The 26,933-nt window shown below is 34.9% G+C and overlaps 2 protein-coding genes across 2 annotated transcripts in view; one reads left to right on the plus strand and one right to left on the minus strand.

The window, feature by feature from the left end:
* The first annotated feature begins 306 nt into the window (after positions 1-306).
* LOC132551987 (dnaJ homolog subfamily C member 18-like) lies at positions 307-9,418 on the plus strand. The gene is made up of 7 exons (XM_060216136.1): positions 307-359; positions 1,175-1,301; positions 4,808-4,928; positions 5,759-5,889; positions 7,113-7,343; positions 7,705-7,759; positions 7,922-9,418. Exons 2-7 carry the CDS (start codon positions 1,234-1,236, stop codon positions 8,027-8,029), a joined length of 714 nt encoding a protein of 237 aa, XP_060072119.1. The 5' UTR covers positions 307-359; positions 1,175-1,233; the 3' UTR covers positions 8,030-9,418.
* A 2,823-nt stretch (positions 9,419-12,241) lies between these two features.
* LOC132552320 (ALK tyrosine kinase receptor-like) overlaps positions 12,242-26,933 on the minus strand; it is a 34,885-nt gene continuing 20,193 nt past the window's right edge. Inside the window, exons 11-16 of the mRNA XM_060216485.1 lie at positions 21,584-21,684; positions 19,394-19,486; positions 17,340-17,441; positions 16,551-16,685; positions 15,977-16,067; positions 12,242-15,086 (exon numbers count right to left, since the gene is read on the minus strand). Of these exons, the coding sequence (XP_060072468.1) occupies positions 14,436-15,086; positions 15,977-16,067; positions 16,551-16,685; positions 17,340-17,441; positions 19,394-19,486; positions 21,584-21,684 (1,173 nt within the window). The 3' untranslated portion in view covers positions 12,242-14,435. The remainder of the gene's footprint in view (positions 15,087-15,976; positions 16,068-16,550; positions 16,686-17,339; positions 17,442-19,393; positions 19,487-21,583; positions 21,685-26,933) is intronic.

Raw genomic sequence — 26,933 nt, forward strand, 5'->3', positions numbered from 1 at the left:
TCCCATCATAGCAATGACATAGTTGTATATCTATCCCTGATCTTATGACAATAACTGAATATGACTGGTGGACTTCACAGTTGCTTTATCGGCAAATTAAAAAGAAACAATTCTGATGTTTCGTCCAGATACATTTAATTAATTTCGTTGGTCGATAGAGCCCCAGGTAACATTATGTTATGTCGTAGGACTTCGCTCCTCGTATATAATTTTTATTTGCTGATGGAAACACAACCAACTCTCCATATTATCCGGGCTTCATATTAAATCCGGATCTAGGTTTTAGACGTCATAGTATAGTTTCCGGAATTATGTAACACAAGAACCAAATTGCAGCGAAATTCTCTCTTCGTGTTTCGGTAGTATATTTCATTTGCATACGTTACTTTTGTCACCAGTCATCTTAAAATTGATTTGACGAAGAGGTTTCAGTCATGTCATTATCGACACTATCGTTAAAGAGGTGTTTTCAGAAAGTTTCTATATCCATCTGGTTGAAGGTGACTTGCTCAAATGTGAAATGATCATTTATCAAGTTAGATACATACTGGTCAATATATCTTTTCTTTTCATATGCATATATGTATGCATATAACTGTTCTGTCAGGAACAGTTATGTAGGACGATCAATTTTTAGCCAATTTATCGTTAAGTCAATTTGAGTACCTGTTCTATTCAGAGTGTGGTGGTGGTGGCCAAGCAGTCCTATTTAATGTTGGAAAAGTGTATTTGCACAGTGCAATACATTGTATTATGTGTAGTGTTAGTCAATTGGCCATTGGTATGAAAGTTTTTTACTGAGTAGTGTACCTTTGTTTTTGCCAGACAGAGACTGACTGTTCAATCATGCAGGCATCTGTTTGACATTCTATTCTTAGATCTTTCACTATGTACTCACTGCGTTGTAGAGTTTCTTTCTTATACTGTATATATTCTGATACTTGTAAATCCCTTTTGCTTAATACAGCTTTTAAAATACACAAATTAGTGTCTTCATCCTTTTTCACATTAGTTTGGGTTTTATTTAATAATGACCCGAATGAGACCTGCTTTTTCATGGAATATCCAGTTTACAAAGTTAAATGTAAAAAGTTCTCATAGTACATCATAATTTACAGTTACAGTGACTATTTTGCTATATTTTTTTAATTTAATTTCATACTTCTTTTTTTAGATCAGTTTGAAGTGAGAGCTGGAATTTCTGAGAAGTGTACAATGTCATGAAAACAGGAGATGTATGTGGTTTCTAAGAAAGGAATACCATTTCTAACTGTGAAGATGTTTCGACTACAGAAATTACGGTAAAAAAATTTAGAAATGATAATGATGATTCACATAGACTTGTATTTGGGCCACTTATGTGCAAGTCCATACTCTTCAAATGAATGCCTATATGGGCTACAGTCCCATGAGCCATTACGGCAGAGACATCGAGTGATCTTCCTTCCTCATTCCTTTATGGCACCTCTGATGGCAGACATAATTCAGATGAGTTCTGGCATTTTCTTGCCTTTCAGTCACTCATTTCTTATCTTGCTTTTTTTGCTCAGTTTGCATTATTTATGCCCATCTGCTTGTTATTTAAATATATTTGGCTTGCTTAATTGTTTTTTGTGCCAATTTTTGGTCATTTCCAGCAGGAGAGGGAAGCCTATTAGTTCTGTTTCTGGCTCTGAGCCACTCAGTGATTTAGGTGTGCCTGGCTGTGTAGGTCTTGTTGCTTCAAGTTCATCTTGTGAGTAGGGGTGATCTCTCCTGTCCAGGAACTCCTTGGAATAGAGGAGGGACAGTCTGGCCCTGGTCTGGCACAGTCCAGGGGACTTTCAGGGTTTCCGCCTCTCAGGTGGACCCCATTGGTCTTTGGGTCCAAGATATTTTCCTTAAGTTGGTTCCTCTGGCTGGCCCTTTTCTGGTTATAACAAGATGGAGGATGTGAACTGTGAGGGCGGTGGTGTGGCAGAGCAGGATGATGTCATCTCTCTCCTGGATGATCTTAACAAGTTGTCAGATGAAGATTCTCCGGAGGAAGACGATATCCAGGAGGAGGGTGGCCCTGAGGCTGAGCATAATAGGTTGCTATGTCGCTGTTAGGCACTTAGGTTTTACCTCAATAAAACTAGGGATGGGGGGATTCTTTGATCCTATCTGTTTTTGGCCTTCAAACAGGATCATCAGGATATCTACTCCAAGTCGGTTTCAATATGGGTTTGCCAGGACATTAGGTATGCTTTTGAGCTTGAAGGTGCAGGCATGTGAAATTAGGGCCCTGGCTGCATCTTGGGCTTTCGTCAATGGGTCATCCTTTCAGGAGGTCATGTCGGCTGCCTTCTGGTGGGACAGGAATACTTTCACAGGTTTCTATCGGAGGTCCTTGGCTTCTCATTCTGAGGGTCAGTACTCTCGTGGATCTCTGGTGGTGGCTCAGTCCGTGGCTGAGCCTCCTTAGTAATCTGGGGTATTTTTTATTCTTGTGCGTTTAGACGCCACGTTGGAGTGCCTACTCCTTCATAGGGAGGTACTTTTCCAATTTTATCTGGCACTGTTGAGGGGTTTCTTGAACCTTTCCCTTCCTACTTAAAGTTTTCACAGGGTGGTACTAAGCTGTGATGGGCTGTCTGGCCTTGAAGTTTCCATTATGGTAAGACCTATTTGCATACTTAAGTTATGGTAATTATTACTGAAATCAAAAACCAATTTTATGATGATCTTCTCTTTTTTGGGCTCCATTAATATTTTGAAGGAAGGGAGATTACTCTTTGTCTCTGTTGTAATGGCTCATAGAAATGTAGGGAGAACTATAGGGAGGGCAGGACTTTTTGATCTTTTGTTTTTGGGTGCAGGTACTGTATTTGCATACTAAGATTTTTAGGTCATCGGACCCGAAGGGTCCGATGACCTATAGTCATCATGCTTCGTCCGTCGTCGTCCGCCGTGCGCCGTCCGTAAACTTTTCATTCAAACGACTTCTTCTCAATAATTGGAAGGCCCAGGCAACTAATATTTGGCCTGTAGCTTGCTTTGATGAAGCCCTACCAAGTTTGTTAAAAAGAATGACCTTGACCTTCATTCAAGGTCACAGGGGTCAAATGTCTTAAAATCTTCAAACGACTTCTTCTCAATAACTGGAGGGCCCAGGCAACTAATATTTAGCCTGTAGCTTGCTTTGATGAAACCCTACCAAGTTTGTTCAAATGAATGACCTTGACCTTCATTCAAGGTCACAGGGGTCAAATGTCTTTAAATCTTCAAAGGACTTCTTCTCAGTAATCAAAAGGCCCAGGCAACTAAAATAAGGCCTGTAGCATGCTGGGATGAAGGACTACCAAGTTTGTTCAAATGAATGACCTTGACCCACTTTAAAGGTCACAGGGGTCAAATATGTTAAAATCTTTAAACAACTTCTTCTCAATAACCAAAAGGCTCAGATTGCTGATATTGTGCCTGTGGCATGCTGGGATGAAGGGCTATCAAGTTTGTTTAAATGAATGACCTTGAACAACTTTCAAGGTCACAGGGGTCAAATATGTCAAAATCTTTAAATAACTTCTTCTCAAATACTAGAAGGCCTAGGGGGCTAATACTTGGCCCATAGCATGCTGGCATGGAGCCCTACAAAGTTTGTTCGAATGAATGACCTTGACCCACTTTCAAGGTCACAGGGGTCAAATATGTTAAAATATACAAAGGACTTCATCTCAATAAGCAAAAGTCTATGAGTGCCGATATTGGGTCTGTAGCATGCTGGGAGGAAAGGCTACCAAGTTTATTTAAATGAATGACCTTGAACAACTTTCAAGGTCGCAGGGGTCAAATATGTCAAAATCTTTAAATAACTTCTTCTCAAATACTAGAAGGCCTAGGGGGCTAATACTTGGCCCATAGCATGCTGGCATGGAGCCCTACAAAGTTTGTTCAAATGAATGACCTTGGCCCACTTTCAAGGTCACAGGGGTCAAATATGTTAAAATATACAAAGGACTTCATCTCAATAAGCAAAAGTCTATGAGTGCCGATATTGGGTCTGTAGCATGCTGGGAGGAAAGGCTACCAAGTTTATTCAAATGAATGACCTCAACTCACTTTCAAGGTCACAGGGGTCAAATATGTTAAAATATACAAACGACTTCTTCTCAACAAGCAAAAGTCCATGAGTGCTGATATTGGGCCTGTAAGATGCTTGGAGGAGAGGCTACCAAGTTTGTTCAAATGAATGACCTCAACCCACTTTCTAGGTTTGGCTTGCTTTTTGTCAGATGACCGTTAAGGCCCATGGGCCTCTTGTTTTTTATGAGCACCTGTCGGTCATGTGCTTGTGATTGAAACAGGTGGTATAGAACTGTCATTTGCGATCATATGCAGGATGATTTGAAAATTGAAATAACAATGACCTTTTTTGTACAAACAGTATATCTAACCCCTATGGGGAGGAGGAGGAGGTCTTACTAGGGGAAATAGACATAGGTGTTTTAAATACTTTTCCTTTAATTTAAAAATACTTTTCCAACACCTAATAGAGTTGAGCAATACAGGCCCTTTGGACCTCTTGTTTAAAAGTAAAAATAACCATAGAAATTTCTGCAATTCACCTAGTGTTAACTATATATTTTCCCATACTTTCCCATTTCTTTAAGTTTTGAGTTCCATTGACAGGTGATGTAATCTAAGTTTTTTTTCAGTTTTACATTATTTGAATGACTAACTTAAAAGTTTCATTAGTTATGTAGACTTTATCTTATTTTACATTTAAACATAATACATGTACATGTGTGTGATGTATTTTAAGGCATATTCTTTTTGTCTTTCACAGGCGTTTGGCAAAAATACCGAAAGTGCATCTTGAACAGGCCTCCTTGTATGAAGTATTGGGTGTTGGTGAAGATGCCACAAGTGAAGAAATAAAAACAGCTTATTTTGCTTTATCAAAAAAGGTAACCCATTATTTAGTTGGATCAATATGTATTGTTAAAGAGGTGACAGTCATTAACTGGTACCTTTTGACTAACACAATCAAGTTGAGAGATGGTTTACACTTTAATTAGTGTTGGTTGTACATTGAACAGGTGTACATCACTGACAGGGCCTGTATCTGATGGTGTTAGTTAGTATTGATTGATTTTGAAGTTGTAGATTAGTATGTGTATTTTATCTCCACCAATATATGATGGTACATGTATGTAAAGCCTCACTAGAGAGCTGTTTCTTTCAAACAGCTTTCCCTTAGATGACTTGTCATGGTTCCTCTCTGTCCTAGCTAGGTCAAACTTTCAGAATTTGCTTATCTTCCCAAGGTTTCCTGTATGGGAACTGTTTGATGACAAACCTTCTGGTTTGTCTCATAGAGCTGTCCTTGGATGAACTCTTGGATTTTTGAGATCTGTCATTTGTCAGTCTTGGAATGATAGCTCTCATGGTTGCTGTTGGAGATGTGTCATCAGTCTGTCTCTCAAGGTTTCTTTGGAACAAATTTTGCAAGACATCATCTGTACATCTCTCTGAGAACAATATTTGAAAGAAAATTTCATAGTTGCTGTGGGAGAGCTATTATTAGTCAATCTCTCAAGGTTTCTTTGGTTCAAGTGCTGCAGTAGTAACTTTTCTGGAGCTATTTTTGAATGCACTGTCAGAACAGCTGCTGCAAAAATGCTTATACATGTACTGACTTTATGTAAAGGGAGACAAATCAAGAATGAACTTGTAAACTGCTAAAAAAATAATATATGATAGAAACATTTTTGAAAGATTTTTTTTTGTTTTGCAGTTTCATCCAGATTTCAACATTGATTTTGACACAAAATTAGAATTTATGCAAGTCCAAAATGCCTATAAAATATTAAGCAGTCCTTTGCAGAGATCAGCATATGACAATGCCTCTAACAGTTTAAGTGGGAGGTAAGTCCATTTGGAAGTCTCAATGACAGACACCTGTGATAAAATAAAGTTTCTGTGATAAGGAAGACTAGAGACAGCTTTCAGTAACAAGTTAGTATAAGGGCAAGATTGGTGATCATATAAGGTCAGCATTTTGATGCTAAAATAAAGTTGAAATATTCTGTAACATTTTCAGGTTATACTTGTCGATGTTCAATCAGTTAAATGATAAAAATGAATTAATTTTGATACTGAAAATATTAGACCATAGTATAAAATAGAAATAACATTAAATTCTATCATATTCTTTTTCCTGTAGTTTTTTGTCACATACATGTCATTGTTGCCAGCTATTTTTTGGGTGACATTTGTTGAAATGATATGGGACAGTACTGTGTAAAAAAAAATTGTTTTTGAAAAGGTTAAAAAAACCTATCTTTTGGTAAACATTTTAACAGAATGTCAAAATTTTGGTTATGAATTTGAAAGATTAAATGCATTGTATCTTAAAAGGGTGGAAAAAACAGAAAGATGAAGATAGAAATAGATGAGACTAAGTTTGACATTGTTTACAATATTTTCAATATGTAATGTACCGGTAGTTTTAATTTTAGAAAATACTTATTGGCTTACCTGATTACTTTTTTCTAACTGTTGCTGCTAAAAACAGTGATATTTTGGTATATAGATTTTGAGGCCCAAGTCTGAAATGTCCCCTGAGATGGCATTACCTTCTGGTCATCGTAAACTAACAACTATTTCGTTTATCAGAAAATGATTGTTTGAGTGGTTGATCAAATTTGACTACTGAGACCTTAAATATGGGCAGAGGTTGCTTTTTGCTCTGAAAACTGTTATTCCGTTCAATATTATTTTTACTGTTAATTTGACAGCTTTTAAATTAAGTTTAATTCAAATTATTCAGAAATTGATCCATTCCTTGTAGATGAACAATATTTAACTAAGAGTATAAAATTTCTAGTGTTTAGGTCACTTTGGTGAAAGAAGTTGGTTTAATCTGAATAAGACCTATTTAGAATGTTGATAATGCATAGTGAAGGTATTGTGGAAAATATTGAATACCATATGTCAGTAATGCAGGCCTAAAGGGCCTCTCGTTATTATGTTATTATAATGATCAGACGTTTATTTTTTCACAAATTTCTCTGATATAGAGAAGGTTTATATGGGAGAAATGTCATGCAGTTCTTGAAAATGAGTGTTTTGTATATTTTTTTTTTCAGGGCTCAGTACCACAACATATATAGCACTCATGTACACCAACCTAGTGCATCAGAACACATTAAAACCCCAAGTATGAGAGAACAGCTTCATCACTTCCATCATTTCAACAAGCACCAGGCTTCAGATCCGCCACCTGAAAATCCCCAGAAGAATAAGTGGGAGCAGTTGTCGGGAACTAAATTCATTACAGTTATTTCCGTTATGGCACTTTCATTTAGTGCTGTTATGTTGTAAGTGTGAAATGGCCTCTAATATGATATATTAGATAGCGACCTACTGTATTTAGGGACATATTCATACCTGTTAAGGATCAGAAATAGAAATCTGGAGACCCCAAACTGTTGGATGTAGTTTAATTCAATAAAAGCAGAGCTTACACATGATGTAACAACTTAATGTTCTCTAATCATCTCAGGTTCAAGGTAGCATATGTGTAAGAGAAAGTATTTTCTGTTCTTCATCCTGTTTTAACAGCAAATTGCAAATTTTGTTCGTGGAGAAATGAACCTGTAACATGGAAGCTATATATCTGTTGTAATTTTAATTATCTCAGATGAATGGTTTTTATTCATATATTGCATTTGTTTACAGATATTTGCTAAAGTATAAAATAGAGGCTTTCGATCAGCTTGGTGCCAGATCAATGGTAAGTCTGATTTTATTAATCTTGTTTTTTTTTAAACTGAAACATCAGTATTTGCATTTGTTTGTATATACAATATATTTAGTACAATACGATAGGCATAGGTCACTATATACAGGGCAGTGTGTGTGAACACTCATCAGTATCTATGTTTGATAATTTCAGACAAAGGATATAGATGTTGCGGTCTCTCCTCTTCGTGCTCGACAGGAGGCAAAAGGGAGAGATATTGCCAAATTGAAAGAATTTGACATTCCTAGAAGAGACGGCTGATGGATGTTATGCCTCTTGTTTGAAGTTTCAGTTTATTACATTCTTCTGGGAAATCGACTGATAATTTTGTATGCAGCAGACCCCCTAGGGATTCAATTATGTAACTTTGTTTTGATTGATGAAAAAAAACAAAAACCAAAATATCATATATGGCTTGTAATAAGATGCATTATATCAAAGGGATTTATTTGACGATCATGCCTCTATTTATATTAATGTACAGGATTGCTTTAATGACAATCTTTTTATGGCAAACTACACACCAGTAAAAACCATCGTAAAAGAGACTTCATCACTGAATATCATAACACATTCTGGTCATTTTAAAAGAAAACTTTTTCGAGCATATACCTTATTATCAACTGCCTTCGTATATCGTGGGTATCGGGTAATATTTTCAATTTATTTTCAAATTTTTCAACATGAATATTAATGAAACTTCAGGGTATATTGATTTAAGTACTGGTATGTTTGCCATCATAACGATTTGTCTTGAATTTTAAAAAATCATCTTCGGTAAAGAAATTCTGTACATGATAACAGTGTTTTTACCGATCAATCTTAGCCATATATTCTCAATCAAAGCTGAATATACAGTACATATGTGTGATTTGTGATTTTATTTGTAATTGGCTGTACTTGTGGTTGTATGAAAGTCATTTGAATGGTTACTTAAATCACAATTTAAATGAAGTATATGTGTGATGGTCAGAAGTATGTTTAGTTATCTGTACTGTGTGTGGTGTATGTTTAGTTTATCCGTACTGTGGGTGGTGTATGTTTAGTTTATCTGTACTGTAAGTGATGTTTGTTCAGTTCACTTTGAGCAATGCATATCAATTTAACAGTACACAGCATTATTAAAGTAAAGATATATAAGTTATGAACCGTTATTAGTTATTATAACCTGATTGTGCTAAAATCACAGCCAGTTATCCACTAGTAATTTCTGATTATTTGTTCTCAAAATAGATGACACACAGATATGTTTTAATTAGCTTCCTTATGTGGACAACACTTTATAACATACTGTGACTTTTTAGAAGGTGTGGTACTCAGTTCTTAAGTAATTTCACCGTGTGAAGTGCATGTCTTCACAGACCTGTTTGGAGGGTGTTGAGCATCATACTCTTCCTATTTTGCCCCATTTTTATGTAACATGTATTACTGTTTTTTTTTGGGTTTGGTCAGTTTTATAGGAAACACCTAGCTGGATACCAGATCTTTCAAGTCTTATGGGTATTTGTAGATGTGCATATAACAAGGAATATTTTTTAATTTGCCAAGCACTTTTTATATTACCATCACAGCCTCAGATAGGATCCTTTGATAGTATTATTTATGAGCTTTATCAATAACTCAGGGGTTAGTTATTTGTGTGTGTGTGTGTTGGGGTGGGGGGAGGAGGGGATGGGGGGGCTGTCCCTGTTTTATTTCAAACTTATTTTATATTTTAAGTTTTTTGAATAGACTAGACCTTTTTATGCAGACAAGGACACATTTGAAATAAAAATAAAGTTTATTTCATACCAATAGTGAAACAAGTTAATATCTTGCATCTGTCAGTCTTGTTTGATTTAATGAAAACATAGTATGGATCTTACTATAGGAGGAGAATGAAATGCCGATGGAAAAACTCGTTTCATATCTGGTTGGGGAATTAATTAGATAAATGGCTTGTGTGTTAACCACTGTGCTACCCACACCCATTGCACATTACTCTGTGAACACATTTTTATTGATGTGTTGTATTGAGACATTTTCAAAGTTTTTTTTGTCTAAAGTTGACTTCTATATTGTGGCTAAAAGTCATGAAAAGTGTATTTATCTGGGAGTGGATTCCATGATTAGCTTTTTTTATCATCTGTATACAGTATATGTGAATAGAGGTTGAAAAAACTTTAATCTGTCCAGTATCAGATACACTGGAAACTGAATGTCTTTCATAACATTGTGTTATTGAGTACTTAGCAATGTATACAGGTGAAAACAGATTATATATATGCATGCATGGCTTGTAAAACTGGATAAAAAAATCGTTGTTTGGATTTTTTTCACTTTCCTTCACCACATTGTGTGGGAACTTGGTTGCCATCCAATGTATACTTAACAGTCATCTATGCTATCAGAATGGTAATTATGAATTTTGGTATACAGTGAAATGATACACAATACATTTCTGACATTCTTTAGGAACTCTCTGCTTTTCAAATGGATATCTAGCTGTTCTTTGTCAGGCATCCTTGATACTCAAGGGGTTACAATAACTTTCGCTCCCTGCACCCCTGGAACAGATGATGGCAAAATTGGGGGGAGGGGGGCTGAAAGCGAAAGTGATCATAATCCTTGGAGTATCAGTTTTATTATCTTCCATAAATTATTTGCTGTCATTACTATTTTAATAACTATATTTTTACAGTATGTTCTTATTTTTGTTAACATCCAAAAAATCAAAGTTTATAGCTTTTGATTGAATCATTCTAAATAATGTTCAACATATGTATTTTGGATCCATTTAGCTGTAATTGTTGTGGAAATGAATGTCTAGTTCTTGTCTTGGAAAAAAAAAGTTTTGCCTTCAATAATAATTTTTCCAAATATCCAGAATATTGTAAGAAGATGTGGGTTGAACAAGAATTCAACTTGGTTTAGTCAGATTTGAAAATAGGATAAAGAATGTCGCCTTAACTGAAAATTCTGACTTAAAACTGTGGTCTTGGTGACAACACAAATGTGTGAATTTGAATGTTTTGCTTTGTTGAAATGTTAATGGTAATGGGTGTCGCATGCTTACAGTTGTGTATACCATTAAATATTGTTAAGTTTGAAAGTATTTTAAATCAGTACCTTTTGGCATATGTTATTTTGTATCATTAGAACAATTGTTACTATATGTGGCATTGGAAATGTTACTAGATAGTACTGAAAATGTTTCTACGTAAAAACTTCAAATGTTACGATGTTTCACATTATATTTTTTTTACATGAAAATGTTTCATCGTATCATTTGAGATGTTACTTTTAGGCACCTAACCAAGAAACATGTCATTTTAATGGGTATACTACACACTGTATTGATAACACATTGGTTGGAGTATGATGTGTGAATGAAATAAAATATTCATTTTTTTCATATTTTCAGTGTTTTACTTTCAGAAATTGTTTATTTCTAAATTATAATGAGCAGGTCTATACCACTTTACCATCAAATACAAATAAACTTTGCTCCTATAACTGACTCCATTCCTGCACAAATCTCTATATCAACAGTAACATTAGAAAGCATGTGTGTCCATAATTGGGTCATTGTTATCCCTTGTGAAACACGTTTGCAGGGAAATATTTATTTGGACTCTTTTCACCCGTGTGTTCATGCATGCTTGCATCTGTCTGAGGGATTTCCGGGCTATAACTTCAAAACCATTCAACTGAGCTTAACAAAACTTGCTGTATATATGAAGTAAGAGCCCTAGTTGTACCTTTTGCTATTGACAACATTTCATTTTTAATATTTTTGTCTTTCCGTTCCAGGCTACAACTTTGAAACCATCCACTCTACTCCACTAAAATTTCTGTATAATTAGGTTAGTGCCCTAGTTGTGCCTTTTATTATCGAGGACATTTTATTGTTTATTTTTTTTTACCATCAATTTTTTTTTTATTTCTTGTGACTTCTTGTAAAACCCAAAAGCTTATAGAGTGTTGCATAAATTTGTCTGTGGACAATACCACACTCTATTCAAATATCAGCTGTCAAACACACAGGATCTACATCAAGATATGAACTCTTAATATGTGGTTTGATATACAAGATATTTATGCATATATATACATATATATATATAATGTTGAAGAGTTGCAAGGAAATTTAATTGATAATTGACAAAAGAAGACCTGTTACATTTTGCTCTAGTGCTTTCACTGTATTGGATGATAGTAGCAGTACATAATTGAGTGATGTCACAAATTGTAATGTATATCGGTATATATATATATATATTTGGGTTTGGGGGATAATGCCACATTTTGTGGCTTTTTGTTGAAGTAATTTACTGATGTCAAAGATTAGACTTACTTGACTTGGTAAATCTATTTTTCTGAAGTTACTTCATTTCCTACATACATGCAGCTCATCTTTTTATTAGAAAAGTTACTAATGAAAAACTGTAATATAACAATTATGATCAAAACATAATTCTTTAATTGGTATCTTTAATATATCTACAACATCTTCAGTACAATTTTATATAAAGGTAATTGATGTATTCAATACATGTGTCTGCAAAAATAGATAGCCATAACAAGGGATAAGTATTAAGGGATAAGATATGTCTTAGTCCTTGAACTGAAGGTCCAATTCAATCTATCACCCATTAACATTTTATAACTTGACTCCAACCTTCAATATATGTCGCTGAATAAAAGAAAACAAAAATCACAGCTGTAAGGCCTCTTAGGCTATTGGTCAAATGTTATCTGAGCACATCATATGATTATTTCATAGTTCTAAAGAGGAAATCTTACTTAATGTTTAACATATGTGACCAATTAAAAAGTGCTTGATAAAACTATGTGACCTAGCTTGCAAGTAGTTTGAATTTATTAACAGAAGTTCACATGATCTTCAGGCCCTCACTAGCTCAAAAAAGATAGACGTTGTTATCTTTGAATTATAATAAGTTTTTAAAAGGTTTGTGTGTGAATATTTGTAAGTCATCAGGACACAGTAAATACTATAAATTTTTTATTCCTGTCCCAGTTTACTGCAGTTAATATGAAAAAAAAATCAAGAATTGCAAAATTTGAAGAGGCTTCTATAACTTTGTTCAAAATTACATGTTTAAAGTATGTAAATGATACATAGAGTGATAAATGTATAACATTTTGATTGTTAAAGGAAGTCCACAACTAATGTATTCTCTGTTAAGGAGGAATACTTCCTTATTACATTCTCAGCCCCCATTGGCTGTCAAAACTTGTCGCTGATAGAGTGAAACAAAGGGCAGTAACTCTGGGAGATCAGAATGCCTTATTGAAGAAATTTGTCTCTCCTTGAAAAGTTCCATTCTAAACAGTGTAAATAATATTTGATAGAAACTATATTGTTTAGTTTGGGAGTTTTGTTACTTGAAATAATTTGAATAATCTTGGTCTTATATGATGTTTAAATGTGTAAAGATGACACAACAGTAACCTAGATACACTCATACATTTCAAAACAATCTGGAAATCTAAAATAAATAAATAAACAAATAAATAAATGTGAAGCAATACAAAAGATTATTTGTGTAAATGAATTATCAAAAGAGAGACTCCAAATCCCACAGCTAATTTTCTCTACACTTCATGGCCACCAATAGAGAGTTCCAATAGGTGTCTCATAATAAGCCTACAGGGCCCACTGCTTATACTGGACATAGCTCCAGTTGAAGACTATGAAAAACTCTGCTCACTGTTGGACATTTAGAACCACACAGCTAGCCTAGAGATGTAAGGACTAATTTGTGTCCTTGACAGAATGTATTAGAAAAGAAACTAAAGGAATCAAGCATAGAAAATAAAATGAATGAAATGAAGATGTAAAATATTAAAAAAATTCATCCCATACAAATTGCGGAGAAGCCACTGGAGTGCTGACTAGGATTTTCAAAAATTGTAAAGATGACCTTTTCTCTCAGACCCTGAATTCCAAATTTTTCTGCGATATGATGGTACTTTATGATGATAACCTTGACCCCAGGATCCTAAAATTGGTTTAAACAATATTTTATTTTCAGATTTTCATTTACAACATACACATATTATAAAATTGAAGATGGATCTGGCAACAAGATTATAAATCTTTTATTAAGCCATCTCCAAATCCTAAAATTCAAACTTGTCTGCAATATGATGATACGTTTTAGTTGTGTGAGGCTTGATAAAATCCGTTTGGAATGAGGCTGCTCGAGTGCTGACAGAGAATTTCTTAATCATGTAATCATGGTGATCTTGACCTTAGAACTTTGTGTAAAAATGTAAAATAACCCATGAGAAAGAAAAATTAAAACAATTCAAATTATTGTTAATTTGTGAAGGTTCATGATATGCACAGTATTGTGGTAAAATATTGAAGAGATCAACTATTTACTATTAACACCCGTAAAACTTTTGCTTGAAGAAAAATTTCAATAACAATTTATTTCATCTTTTTAATGCCGTACGTTTTCATGTATTTTTTCCTGTAGGGAAGGGAGACAAGTCACAAACCAAATTAAGAGATACAGTAACAATGATCTAAAAATAAATGAAAGTTCAAAGATGTGTTTTTAACATTTAATATACATGTTTATCAATTTAGCATTACTTAAAAAAAAGAAAAAATGATTAATACAAGACATTTTCTTGGGAAAAGTTTGGTCTCTGCTTAGTTTTTCTTCAAGCTTCCCTTCCTCAGTCTCTCAAATATAGAGGCAGTCATTTTATGGTCCGTTGATTTGACACTACTGCTATCTGACCTTGACATTGTGTTACAGTTGTTGTCATGACTACCCTGACTTGAGTCCTCGTCCTGCAGTAGCAGAGGACTGCTCTCAGCATGCGTTTGTTTAAGGTGATCCTTGTTCACTGATGTATTGTTAGTTCTAGTTTGCTTCATATCACTACACTGAGTCGTCGCATCCAAAACGTACGTTACTAAAGATGCAGTTGAGCAGTCTGATGTTGATAACAATTGGTTACTTTTCTGATGAGTTGAGCTTTCACTGGCTGATTTGGAAACACTGTCAGGTGGTGTAAGTCTGACCACTAGGTTCGGACACTGAATTTCAGCATTGTCCACGACTTTGGAGCCGTTATCATTGTCACTAAATGTGCAGTTCTTATCATCTTGGTGACAGCTGGAAGGTGTTAACAATGGTTCCCTGGAGTCCGACTCATGTACATCTCGATGAAACATTTCTTCCGAAAGCGTTGCCAAGGGAGGTAAGTTATCTGGAGGACGAATTATTGTTCCTTCTTTTTCTAAGGCAGGTATGGGATAAAACACAGGTAGCTGAGCATTGACCACATCTGGATTCTGAGAAATATATAAAAGTTTATCTGTATTGGTATTTTTGAAATATTTACAGTACAAATATGCCAACTTTTTCAAATTTTCTTTGAAGAGATTTTGAGATCAATAAGAGATCCCAGAGCGATCTTAGCGCCCACCATTGTTTAATCTTTACTTGCTCTTTGAAAGTTGGATCTTTTCCCTTCTTTTCACTTCTCTTCTCTGTATTTGCTCTTAATGATAAGATATTTGAACATTCCTTCGAAGAAATAGCGATGACAATCTTCACCTGCTAAATCCAAAATGGCTGCCTACAAGCCATTTTGTTTCTTCTGATCAGTTCCCAAATCAAAGGAACATAAGGAGACACCAAAGGGAACATAAATATGAAATTTGAGAGATATCCATTTAATACTTCTTAAGAAATAGCAATAACAATCTTTGCAAGGCAAAATACAATTTTGTTTTTCTGGATAGTCCCAAACTCAAACATGCATAACTATGGACCTGAAGGAAACTATGCATGAAATTTGAGAAATATCTATAGAGAATTTCTCAAGAAATAGTGATAACAAACTTTTGAAGTCAAATTCAAGATGGCCGCTTGTGGGCCATTTTTTTTCTGATCATTACCAAAATCAAACGTAATAAATTGGACAATTAGTCTTGGAGGACAAATGGGGGTTGTATATAAAATTAAATGTAGTCAGTCTAGAAGTCAAGGAGAAGCTTTTAGAGCAGACAAGCGGAGGTACAGATACATAGATAAACTGCCAATTCCTCTAAGTAAATCCTTGCAGAAGGGTATGACTTGCTGCCATCTTACTTTTCATGGTATTTCAATGTCTTCTACAACACATAAGAAACTACCCAGTATGTATTTTGATTCATCTGGGTTTAAACAGACCATTTACCTGTATACATCTCCCTAAATGTTCCAGTAATTCAGTGAAGATAGGTCTTGTTTCTGGAATGGCTGCCCAACAGATTGACATCAGCTGATAACTGTAATATAATTAATAAATGAGACAGACTTACACTTAACTGTAACAAATGACAAGTGTATTTCTAAATAAATCAATTTTCATAGCAATTAGGGGACAAAGTCAACTAAATCTATTCTATTTTTCAATCGCTCTATCCCAGAATTAAATAAACACAGGTAGGGCTATGGGGAACCTCTATGTTCCTTACTCTCAAAATTCAAGATGGCCGTCTGTTTAATGATACAAAATGCTACTGGAGACCCAAGAACAGTAATGTTTTTCAATGGCTTTACCAGTTAAAGTTTTTAAAGAAACCCTGTTCAAGACAATTAAAGCATTTCACTATGGTTTGGTTTTGAGTATGGTGAAACACACAATAGCATTTTAATTCAAATCCTGCAACAAACCCTATGGGGTTTATGATCAGACATGGGCTTAATGTCTGATAAATAACGTACAAGTTAAGGACAGTAGTTTACTATGTTAATATCAAAGTACTTACATGGGCAGTGGACAGTTATCTGGGGACTCTAAACGCCCACCTGTTGTCACAAATTGCATGACGTCTTGATTTGTACGTCCTGGATAAGGCATATATCCCATGGAAAAAATTTCCCACAACAAAATGCCAAATGACCTGTAACATAAAACAATTGTAATCAAGGATACAATCACAAGGGTTCCATAATCAGCCTATAATACCTAAATAAGAACCAAATCTGTTGAGAGGTTCTCAAAGATACTGATCAAAATTGAAACAAATGTATATAATGTTGATTGGGAACTTCTTGCTACTAGTGGCTTACTTTTATTGAGAAATTTTGAATTTTGACAAAAAAGATAAAAAGTCATATTCATCTAAGGTTATGGGGGCATTCCTTTGATCAATGTCAGAAATATGATATGCTGTTATTTTTTTCCCTAAATTTTTCCCTTAAGATCTCAGATTTTAAAGCAATAGAGTTAACATTATAATCATGAATTTTGTAAAGTGGTCTTCAGGTTTAAGTTCCCAGATCTTTCTATAGGAAAGTGAAACTGTAACACACAGCGTGTCAGTGATTTAGTGTGTGTGTGTAAATTGCTGGATTCTTTACTTCAGAATTACAAAGATACATTCTACAAAAGTAGACAAACAAGCTATTATCAAATTTCCTTGCTTTAACATGTGGAAAAAAGAGGTAATGATTTTGACAGGAGTGAGGTCATCGAATAGAAACAGAAGATGTCAGTAAAGTGAGGTGTTGGTTTAGACAGGTATAACATTTATCACAGATCACATCATCCTTACCAGACATCTGTTTTTGTTGTGAAGAGACCATCCAAGAAGGCTTCAGGTGGCATCCACTTAATGGGAAGCATAGCTTTACCGCCTTTTTTATAATAATCAGATCTAAAGTTGGGAGAAAACACAAATTGTTGTATCAGTACAAGGGATATTACCGTATCTGTCTGAAAATAAGCCCTTGCCTATAAATAAGCCCTTGCCCATAAATAAGCCCTTGCCCATACATAAGCCCTTGCCCATACATAAGCCCTTGCCCATAAATAAGCCCTTGCCCATAAATAAGCCCTTGCCCATACATAAGCCCTTGCCCATACATAAGCCCTTGCCTATACATAAGCCCTTGCCTATAAATAAGCCCTTGCCTATACATAAGCCCTTGCCTATAAATAAGCCCTTGCCTATAAATAAGCCCTTGCCTATACATAAGCCCTTGCCTATGAATAAGCTCCCTTAATTTTGCAGAAGCATTAATTTCAAAATAGTAAGCTAAGTGAAGTTGAAAAATAAGTCCCCAGCCAAATTTTATTTTTAAGCTTTTAAACTCGGGGATGGGGCTTGTTTGAGGATATATACTGTATGTGCTATGTATCAAGAAACTAACAAACCCAGCCCTTAAATGACATTGTCACCATGTTAAAGAAACAAAATCATGGAATCGCTAAGAAATATATCTCGGCAAAAACTGAATATCAATTTTAACAGGTGTTGATGACGTTAAATATCAATTTTAACAGGTGTTGATGACGTTAAATATCAATTTTAACAGGTGTTGATGACGTTAAATATCAATTTTAACAGGTGTTGATGACGTTAAATATAAAAGTGCTTTCTACTGTATATCTATGATATGATATTGAAGCCCTGAGACATTCCATAACATGTTTTTCTATACAACTTTTACTTGATCTGATTGGTCATGGCTTCCACTTTTACAAACTTTTTTGTCTAGGTTTTGACAAATTTATTTTTAAGATATATCTTTCTCATCCAATTTATTGCCTTTTTTTTCAATTTAAAAGCCAGTTGAAACTTGAAGCTTGCAGTTATTAACTTCAGAGGGAACATCAGCACTCTTTCCACAAGCTGTCATTTATAACATTTGATATCACAAAAATATCATAGTAATATGATATGAATATAAATATGAAAATAATGATTTTGCTTATGAAAAAGTCAGTGAATGATGCAATACCACTGTCTACGCTAAGTTGAAGCCCTTGAAAACGAAATAAGTTTAAAAAAAAATTCTGTGTTGCTCTTTAATGGATTTGTTTGACTTTTCATATAGCACATGGGTCACTTCTGAGTTCCAGTGTATAAGGTATTGTACACAGAATAGGGTTAACCTTAGTCATGTTATGGTTAACTAGGATTAAACAAAAGATCTGCAATTGTCAAACAAATATCACTTTATGACAGTATGTGAAATGAGATTCATTAATGTTTATGACATTTATACCTGTGAAGACATAAAGCACTCAGCCAATGGCTCCACAACTGAAACTCTGACTAATAACAGCACATCGCATCTATCATATCTCCTTGGTAACATCCTACCTATACACCACCTGGCCACATCTTACTTATATATACCTGGTCTTACCTTACCTATATATCTGTCCACATCTTACCTATATATATATATATCCCTAGCCACATCTTACTTATATATACCTGGTCTTACCTTACCTATATACATCTGTCCACATCTTACATATATATATATATATATATCCCTGCCCACATCTTACTTATATATACCTGGTCTTACCTTACCAATATACATCTGGCCTATATATACTATATATATATATATATATATATATCCCTGCCCACATCTTACTTATATATACCTGGTCTTACCTTACCAATATACATCTGGCCAAATTTACCTATATATACCTGTCTACATCTCAACTATATATATATCCCAGGTAACATATACCTATATATACCTGTCTACAGCACAGATATATATATATATGACAGGTCATATCTTACCTATACATATCTCTAGCCACATCGAACCTTTATACAAATATCTGGCTTCAACTTACCTATATATATCTCTTGCCATACCAAAATCTGCTATTTTTGCCATCCTTCCTGCACCTTTGCATGTCAATAAGCAATTCCGTGCTGCTATATCCCTATGATGAAAATAAAAAAAATAACAGGAAAAAACGCATAATTCTTCTTAAAAGGAAGTCTAGGGGTTTGATAGATTCACATCAATCTTCCAATATATATATCTAAGACTTGAGTTTTAGAATTTAACAACTGAATTTGACTGATTTCCTAGTTACAATTACAACTCAGAGTTACATTGTACTCATAGAATCATCACAATCAAAGATACAAATCACACTTACACCTCACTCTTAGAATCATCACAACCATAGACACAAATCACAGTTACACCTCACTCTTAGAATCATCACAGTTACACCTCACTCTTAGAATCATCACAACCATAGACACAAATCACAGTTACACCTCACTCTTAGAATCATCACAACCATAGACACAAATCACAGTTACACCTCACTCTTAGAATCATCACAACCATAGACACAAATCACAGTTACACCTCACTCTTAGAATCATCACAACCATAGACACAAATCACAGTTACACCTCACTCTTAGAATCATCACAACCATAGACACAAATCACAGTTACACCTCACTCTTAGAATCATCACAACCATAGACACAAATCACAGTTACACCTCACTCTTAGAATCATCACAACCATAGACACAACTCACAGTTACACCTCACTCTTAGAATCATCACAACCATAGACACAAATCACAGTTACACCTCACTCTTAGAATCATCACAACCATAGACACAAATCACAGTTACACCTCACTCTTAGAATCATCACAACCATAGACACAAATCACAGTTACACCTCACTCTTAGAATCATCACAACCAAAGATCACAAATCACAGAATCATACAACCTCACACTCTCACTCTTAGAATCATCACAACCATAGACACAAATCACAGTTACACCTCACTCTTAGAATCATCACAACCATAGACACAAATCACAGTTACACCTCACTCTTAGAATCATCACAACCATATATATAACTCACAGTTACACCTCACTCTTAGAATCATCACAACCATAGACACAAATCACAGTTACACCTCACTCTTAGAATCATCACAACCATAGACACAAATCACAGTTACACCTCACTCTTAGAATCATCACAACCATATATATAACTCACAGTTACACCTCACTCTTAGAATCATCACAACCATAGACACAACTCACAGTTACACCTCACTCTTAGAATCATCACAACCATAGACACAAATCACAGTTACACCTCACTCTTAGAATCATCACAACCATAGACACAAATCACAGTTACACCTCACTCTTAGAATCATCACAACCATAGACACAAATCACAGTTACACCTCACTCTTAGAATCATCACAACCATAGACACAAATCACAGTTACACCTCACTCTTAGAATCATCACAACCATAGACACAAATCACAGTTACACCTCACTCTTAGAATCATCACAACCATAGACACAAATCACAGTTACACCTCACTCTTAGAATCATCACAACCATAGACACAAATCACAGTTACACCTCACTCTTAGAATCATCACCACCAAATGTATAACTCACAGTTACACCTCACTCTTAGAATCATCACAACCATGGACACAACTCACAGTTACACCTCACTCTTAGAATCATCACAACCATAGACACAACTCACAGTTACACCTCACTCTTAGAATCATCACAACCAAATATATAAATCACAGTTAAACCTCACTCTTAGAATCATCACAAGAGGAGATAAAACTTATTAAGGTGAATTAACACCACTGAAAAAGCATCGAGATGGCTACATGTGTATCAACAAATCACATATCCACCTTGGTTCCTTACTGTGACCTTCATCTTTTTATAGTAACATGCTGTTATTACAAGGATACAGAATGGAACAGAAACTCCAAGGGAATTTGTAAAATTTAAAATGATAAATCCTTTCAAAAACCAGTGTCTTTCATAATAAAAAATAAACGTAAATTAAAATGCAAGACTTATCATAAATTTGAAGAATCATTTGCTACTAATGGCATTTACAATACCATATTACACGATACTGATGGGAAGGTGACATTAAGGAACTATACTAATGCTCTACCAGGGAACAGGTCTGTATACAACAGCCATGTAAGTTTATACCTGTGTATGAAGTGACATTCCTCCAGGTGCTGGCAGCCCTTTGCTATATCTATGGACAATTTGAGAAGGTCAGCTATGGACAGTAATGGTGAAGTCGCTCCCTGGATTATAAAGATGAATCTTATTAGAATGATGAACGACTGATATCAATTAAGCTCTAACTGGTTCATATATCTGATAGTTATCAAAAGTTACGTAAACTTATCCAGATGAACTCACTTCAATTAAGATATAACACAGAACTTTTAATTAATTACTAGTAAATAAACTCCCTACCCAAATTTAATTTGTTTATCTTTTAAATACTGTGTTAGTGGAATGGTTTTAAATTTAAAAAACTGCCATAGCCTTCAAGTCAAATATTCATCATAGGTACTGTACCATTTAAATTGACTGTTGCTAACACCATTGCACGATAGGTCTATGATAAAATTTCCAAGTACAAAAATGTATACCTGGTAAGTAATATTATATAAAACAATTGTGAATTTATTCATTGTTTGTCTGTTTTGTTATTTCAACATCAGAGTGAATCTAGATAGCGACATAATAAATTTGAACATGTCGGAGTGTTACAGGAAATAAAACAATGGCTCCTCACAAGTATCGCAGAGTATTGTAGCTATATTTTGTTGTAAATTATGTTACTAATGTTGTGCAGGAGTCTAAAACTCGGCTAGATCCATCTTTAGACCAAATACATATTCAGTGAAAGTCCTGTCTCAATATGACTTCCTCTTCAAGAGAAAATGTTTCAAGGTGGCAGTTGTTTGAATGTGACACTGCCAGGGTTCCAGATTTTGATAAGGATAACTAGTTTTCAGAGAAGGCCATTAAGATAGCCATCTTGAATGTGACTTAATTTTTACATGAATTTCAATTAGGATTATCTGTTAACCAACACCACTACAATGCAGTAGATGTCCTTTCTTAAATAGGTCTTTCTGCTTACTGTAAAATCATTCATTTTCATGGGAAATTTATTTTCATTAATTTTGTGAGTACTCTGAATCCACCAAATTATGTTAATGAACTGTTGAAATAAGTATAAGTAAATTCATTAAGCTATATTTATCCATAATATCATGTATCTAGGAAATAGTGACATTTAAAAAAAAACAATGAAAATTGGGTCCCATGAAAATACACGATTCTAAAATACATAAACTAAAAAGGACCTTAATTTGTATCAGAATAGAACTCCGACTAAAATGCTAAAACAAACAGGTGTAAGTAATGTCATCTATTTCAAATAAAACCAACCAGCTGCAATACTTTTACATTTAACATATAACGTACGTAAAAAAAACCAAAAAAAACCATTAATTATCCAAATGCAAGAAATTTGGTGATTTTAAGTAATTTTGCTTTTCCCAAAAGTTTTGATATCAATAACTTAATGGATAAAATGCATCTTCTAGGTTAATTGTAGATTTTATTGGGTTTGCTGTATCTTAATAGACTTTTAATGATGTTTTACAGAGATTCATAAAAGAACCAATGGTTATGGCTTTGAACTATAAAAATTTTAAAAAAAATTAAGTGAATAAGCATTTATATAAGAATTATAATTCTTATGCTAATGACCACAGCAACTTTAAAACAACTGATCCACATTGCCTAAATTAGATGATCTGACCACACGAGAAAACTTACTTGCTGAAATTTTTATTAAATTCCAATGTCCTCTGTCAGTCTACCATTTGGTTTTAAATGCTACATCATATACTAGATCATATGCCACTTGGAGAAGTCAGTATTGCAAAGCTTCTACATGACTCGGAAGTTACTCCAGAAATTTATCTGTTACTTTTTCCTGATGTAGCAAGCAAATACTGTTACCAGATTGTTTATAGGTTAGCTGCTTGTGTCCTGTGCAGCAAACAATACCATAGCTATATATACTACTCACAATTTGATAGGGATCACACCTAATAATTAGCAAAATTTTCTTTTAAAATAAAATAATACGTATTCCTTATATTTGTTGGTTTATATCTGCACTTCACGTGTACACATACTGGCCTTCTACGTGCAGATTGTCATCAATACGTTTGTGGCAGAATATCTTGCTTTTTGCTTTACATTTTGAATTTTAGTGGTTTCAAAATGCCCCGACAGCAGGCTAGAAGATGTCTAAGCACTTCAGATATGGACAGGGGCATTGGTATGATCCAATCTGGTCGGTCACAAAGGGAGGTGGCCAATGACCTTGGTGTGTCCCAGAGTGTTGTGTCCCGTATGTGGAATCGTTACCAAAATTATGGAACTGTCTCCAGAAGACATGGTGGGGGTCGGGAACGACTTACCTCGCAGCATCAAGACCGCTATCTTGTTATTGCAGCTCGATGTCAAAGGTTCATCAACGCTACGCCACTACGTAATGACTTCCAGAATGCCACCAGAACTCATATCTCCACACAAACTGTGAGAAATAGACTTCATGATGCTGGTTTAAGGTGGTGCAGACCTGCTGTGAGAATTCCTTTGACGTTACGACATGTTCAAGCTAGACATGCTTGGGTTCGTGATCATGTGAATTGGAACCTCCATGACTGGTCCCCCGTACTTTTTACAGACGAGTCTAAATTTTGCTTAGATTTCACTGACCGACGTGCCAGGGTGTGGCAACTACCAAATGAGAGGTTCCATGCCACTAAAGTTTCCCAACATGACCGATACGGTGGTGGATCTGATATGATTTGGGGTGGCATTAGCATGCAAGGCAAGACCGACCTTCATGTGTTCCTTAATGGCAGTTTGGCTGCACAGAGGTACTGTGACGAAGTCCTGGACGTGTACGTCAGGCTTTATGCTGGTGCTATAGGTCCGGAATTCATTCTTATGGAGAATAATGCGCAACCACACAGAGCTTGTGTGACTGAACAGTATCTGGAAAGGGAAACAATTGAGAGGATGGACTGGCCAGCCCGATCTCTAGATCTCAATCCTATAGAACACGTGTGGGACATGCTTCAGAACGCTGTTTCGGCGAGAAACATCCAACCTAGAACGCTTCAGGAACTTCAAGCAGCCCTTGTCGCTGAATGGACAAGTATTCCCCAAAACTGGATACGAGACTTGATCAGAAGCATGCACCGCCACTTCCAGAGTGTAATTGATGCTCGAGGACATTATACTTGATACTAACACTGTATTTTTTGCTGAATGACACTGTTTCGTAGGACTTAATTTTTCGCCCCTTTTGTCGTAATTTGCGATTTTCGGGGTATCTATATACAATGAGCATTGAAGCAAATTATAATTATATTGCCAAAATATATATAAATTGAACTGTAGAATATATTCTTAAAATAGATACCGTTACACATTAAATAAAAAAGTGATCCCTATCAAATTGTGAGTAGTATAGTATGAAACAGGGCACTTGGTTATGGCTGGTGATTCCGAGAATTTTTAAGATTTCTAAGACATCTTGCATTTATTTATTTTTCTATTTTTTCATATCTATTTAATTATTTTCTCCTGGAATTCCTGGAATGTTTTACAATGAAATGGGGAAAAAATTGTTTCCCAATACAGTCGAATCCCGATAATCCGGACACATTGGTCCCCAGCAGTATTTGTCCGGATTGTGAATCTTCTGGATTGCTGGAACATGACCTTGATGACCGTTGAACTTGTCATTACCATCCAGAGGTGTTGATCATGTATGCCGTACTGAGTACGTTTGCCTGCACATGGTACATGTTCACATCATGTAATCACTGAACACCGTTAATCCAATCATCCTAGTATTTACACCTAGGTTACCGAACAGGTTTTATACCACTGATCATTGTCCAAGCCGAGTGGTCGCGTATAATAACAACCTGCATTGATTGATTAAACGCATTCCCAAAATAGTGTTTGTTCCTTTGAAGAGATCGACATTATGGCGAAAGGATAAACAACGCCAATTTCAAAACAAACGCTTTTATTAATTTCATTCACCCTGGAAAACAGTTTATAATAGGACGACTTAATAACAGTGCAAACATTTTACGGTGACATTAGACAGAGGTCAGCTTGGTACAATCGATATACAATCATGTGTGACGGACAATACCCTCAGTCAGGTAAGATGAAATAGCGGTCTATTTTTTCTGGAAAAAAAAAATTTCTTTTGTATTTTCTCCGTCCAGATTATTGACTCAAAAAAGACCATATTTCTGGGTTTGGTTCCCGGAAATTGTGCCCGGATTGCGAATCCGGATTTCCAGATTAGTAGCTCAAAATAATGTTACGGAAATCCGTTCCCGTCGATTCTCATCCGGACTGCAAGATTTCCGGACCAACGGAGCACGGATTATCGGGTCTCAACTGTACATAATATTTTTTTTAATGTTTTACTACGACCACTGTATCATGTGTCAACAGACCCTGCGGACAATAGAAGGATACTTTAGAGAAAAATCTATCATTTCAAAGACTCAGTTGCATTTCAAATACATTAATATGTAAACATTTAATGATAATAATAGTCTTTATTTATACTTGATAACAGAATGAGTCAAAGACTCGTCTACCTTCTGGTCAAGTATACATAAAATGTACAATAATTACAAAATGTACATAAAACAGAGAAACATTTAAGAAAACAAGAAAAAAGTGCATCAGTTAAAGAATCCACAGCAAATTAAAAGGAGTCCATAAAAAACTTTTTGGCATTTTGTTTAAAAGATGATGATGCGTTTCTCATGGAATCTGGTAAAATATTCCAGGTATATGGTCCCTGATAGGTAAAAGATTTCTTATACAATGCAGTCTTAAAAGCAGGTAGATAAAATATGTTATTAGATGATGATCTAGTAAATCTGGACTGGACTTCAGAAGTATATCTAAAATTGTACAGATACTGGGGAGCTAGACCATGTAAAACCTTGTACATTAAAACTGATTGGTTGTACATCACTCGCTTTGTAAAAGGTAACCAGTTTAGCTTCTTATACATGTCACTGGAAGGAGTATTGAAATCACACTTCAAGATAATTCTAGCAGCTCTTTTCTGGAGTTTTTCTAGCTTGGCTATATTATTATGTGAAGTATCACCCCAGATATTTACACAATAGTTAAAGTGTGGATTTACAAAACAGTTAACATATGTTAAACAGGAAGACTGGCTAAGGAACGCTCTCAAACGTTTCATTTGAAAAATGTAAAAAGACAGTTTTTTGTACACATTGTTAACTTGGGTATTCCAAGACAAACAATCATCTACAGTGACACCAAGAAGTTTTTTCTGTTTTTACATTTTCAATCACAGTGTCATTGATTACAACATTTAATTGGCGATATTTATTAATTATTAAATTTAATTATTAAATATTTATTAATTATTTTCCTGCAT

The sequence above is a fragment of the Ylistrum balloti genome, unplaced genomic scaffold (assembly GCF_031769215.1).
Source record: "Ylistrum balloti isolate Yb309-2 unplaced genomic scaffold, AGI_CSIRO_Ybal_v1 Utg369630, whole genome shotgun sequence".
In the NCBI taxonomy this organism is placed as follows: Eukaryota; Metazoa; Mollusca; class Bivalvia; order Pectinida; family Pectinidae; genus Ylistrum; species Ylistrum balloti.

Bases quoted from the DNA above. Each gene is read 5' to 3' on its own strand.
- LOC132551987 (XM_060216136.1), top strand. From the start codon at position 1,234: ATGTATGTGGTTTCTAAGAAAGGAATACCATTTCTAACTGTGAAGATG. The intron at 5,890-7,112 runs GTAAGTCCATTT...TTTTTTTTTCAG, and splicing joins TCTAACAGTTTAAGTGGGAG to GGCTCAGTACCACAACATAT. The intron at 7,760-7,921 runs GTAAGTCTGATT...TGATAATTTCAG, and splicing joins AGCTTGGTGCCAGATCAATG to ACAAAGGATATAGATGTTGC.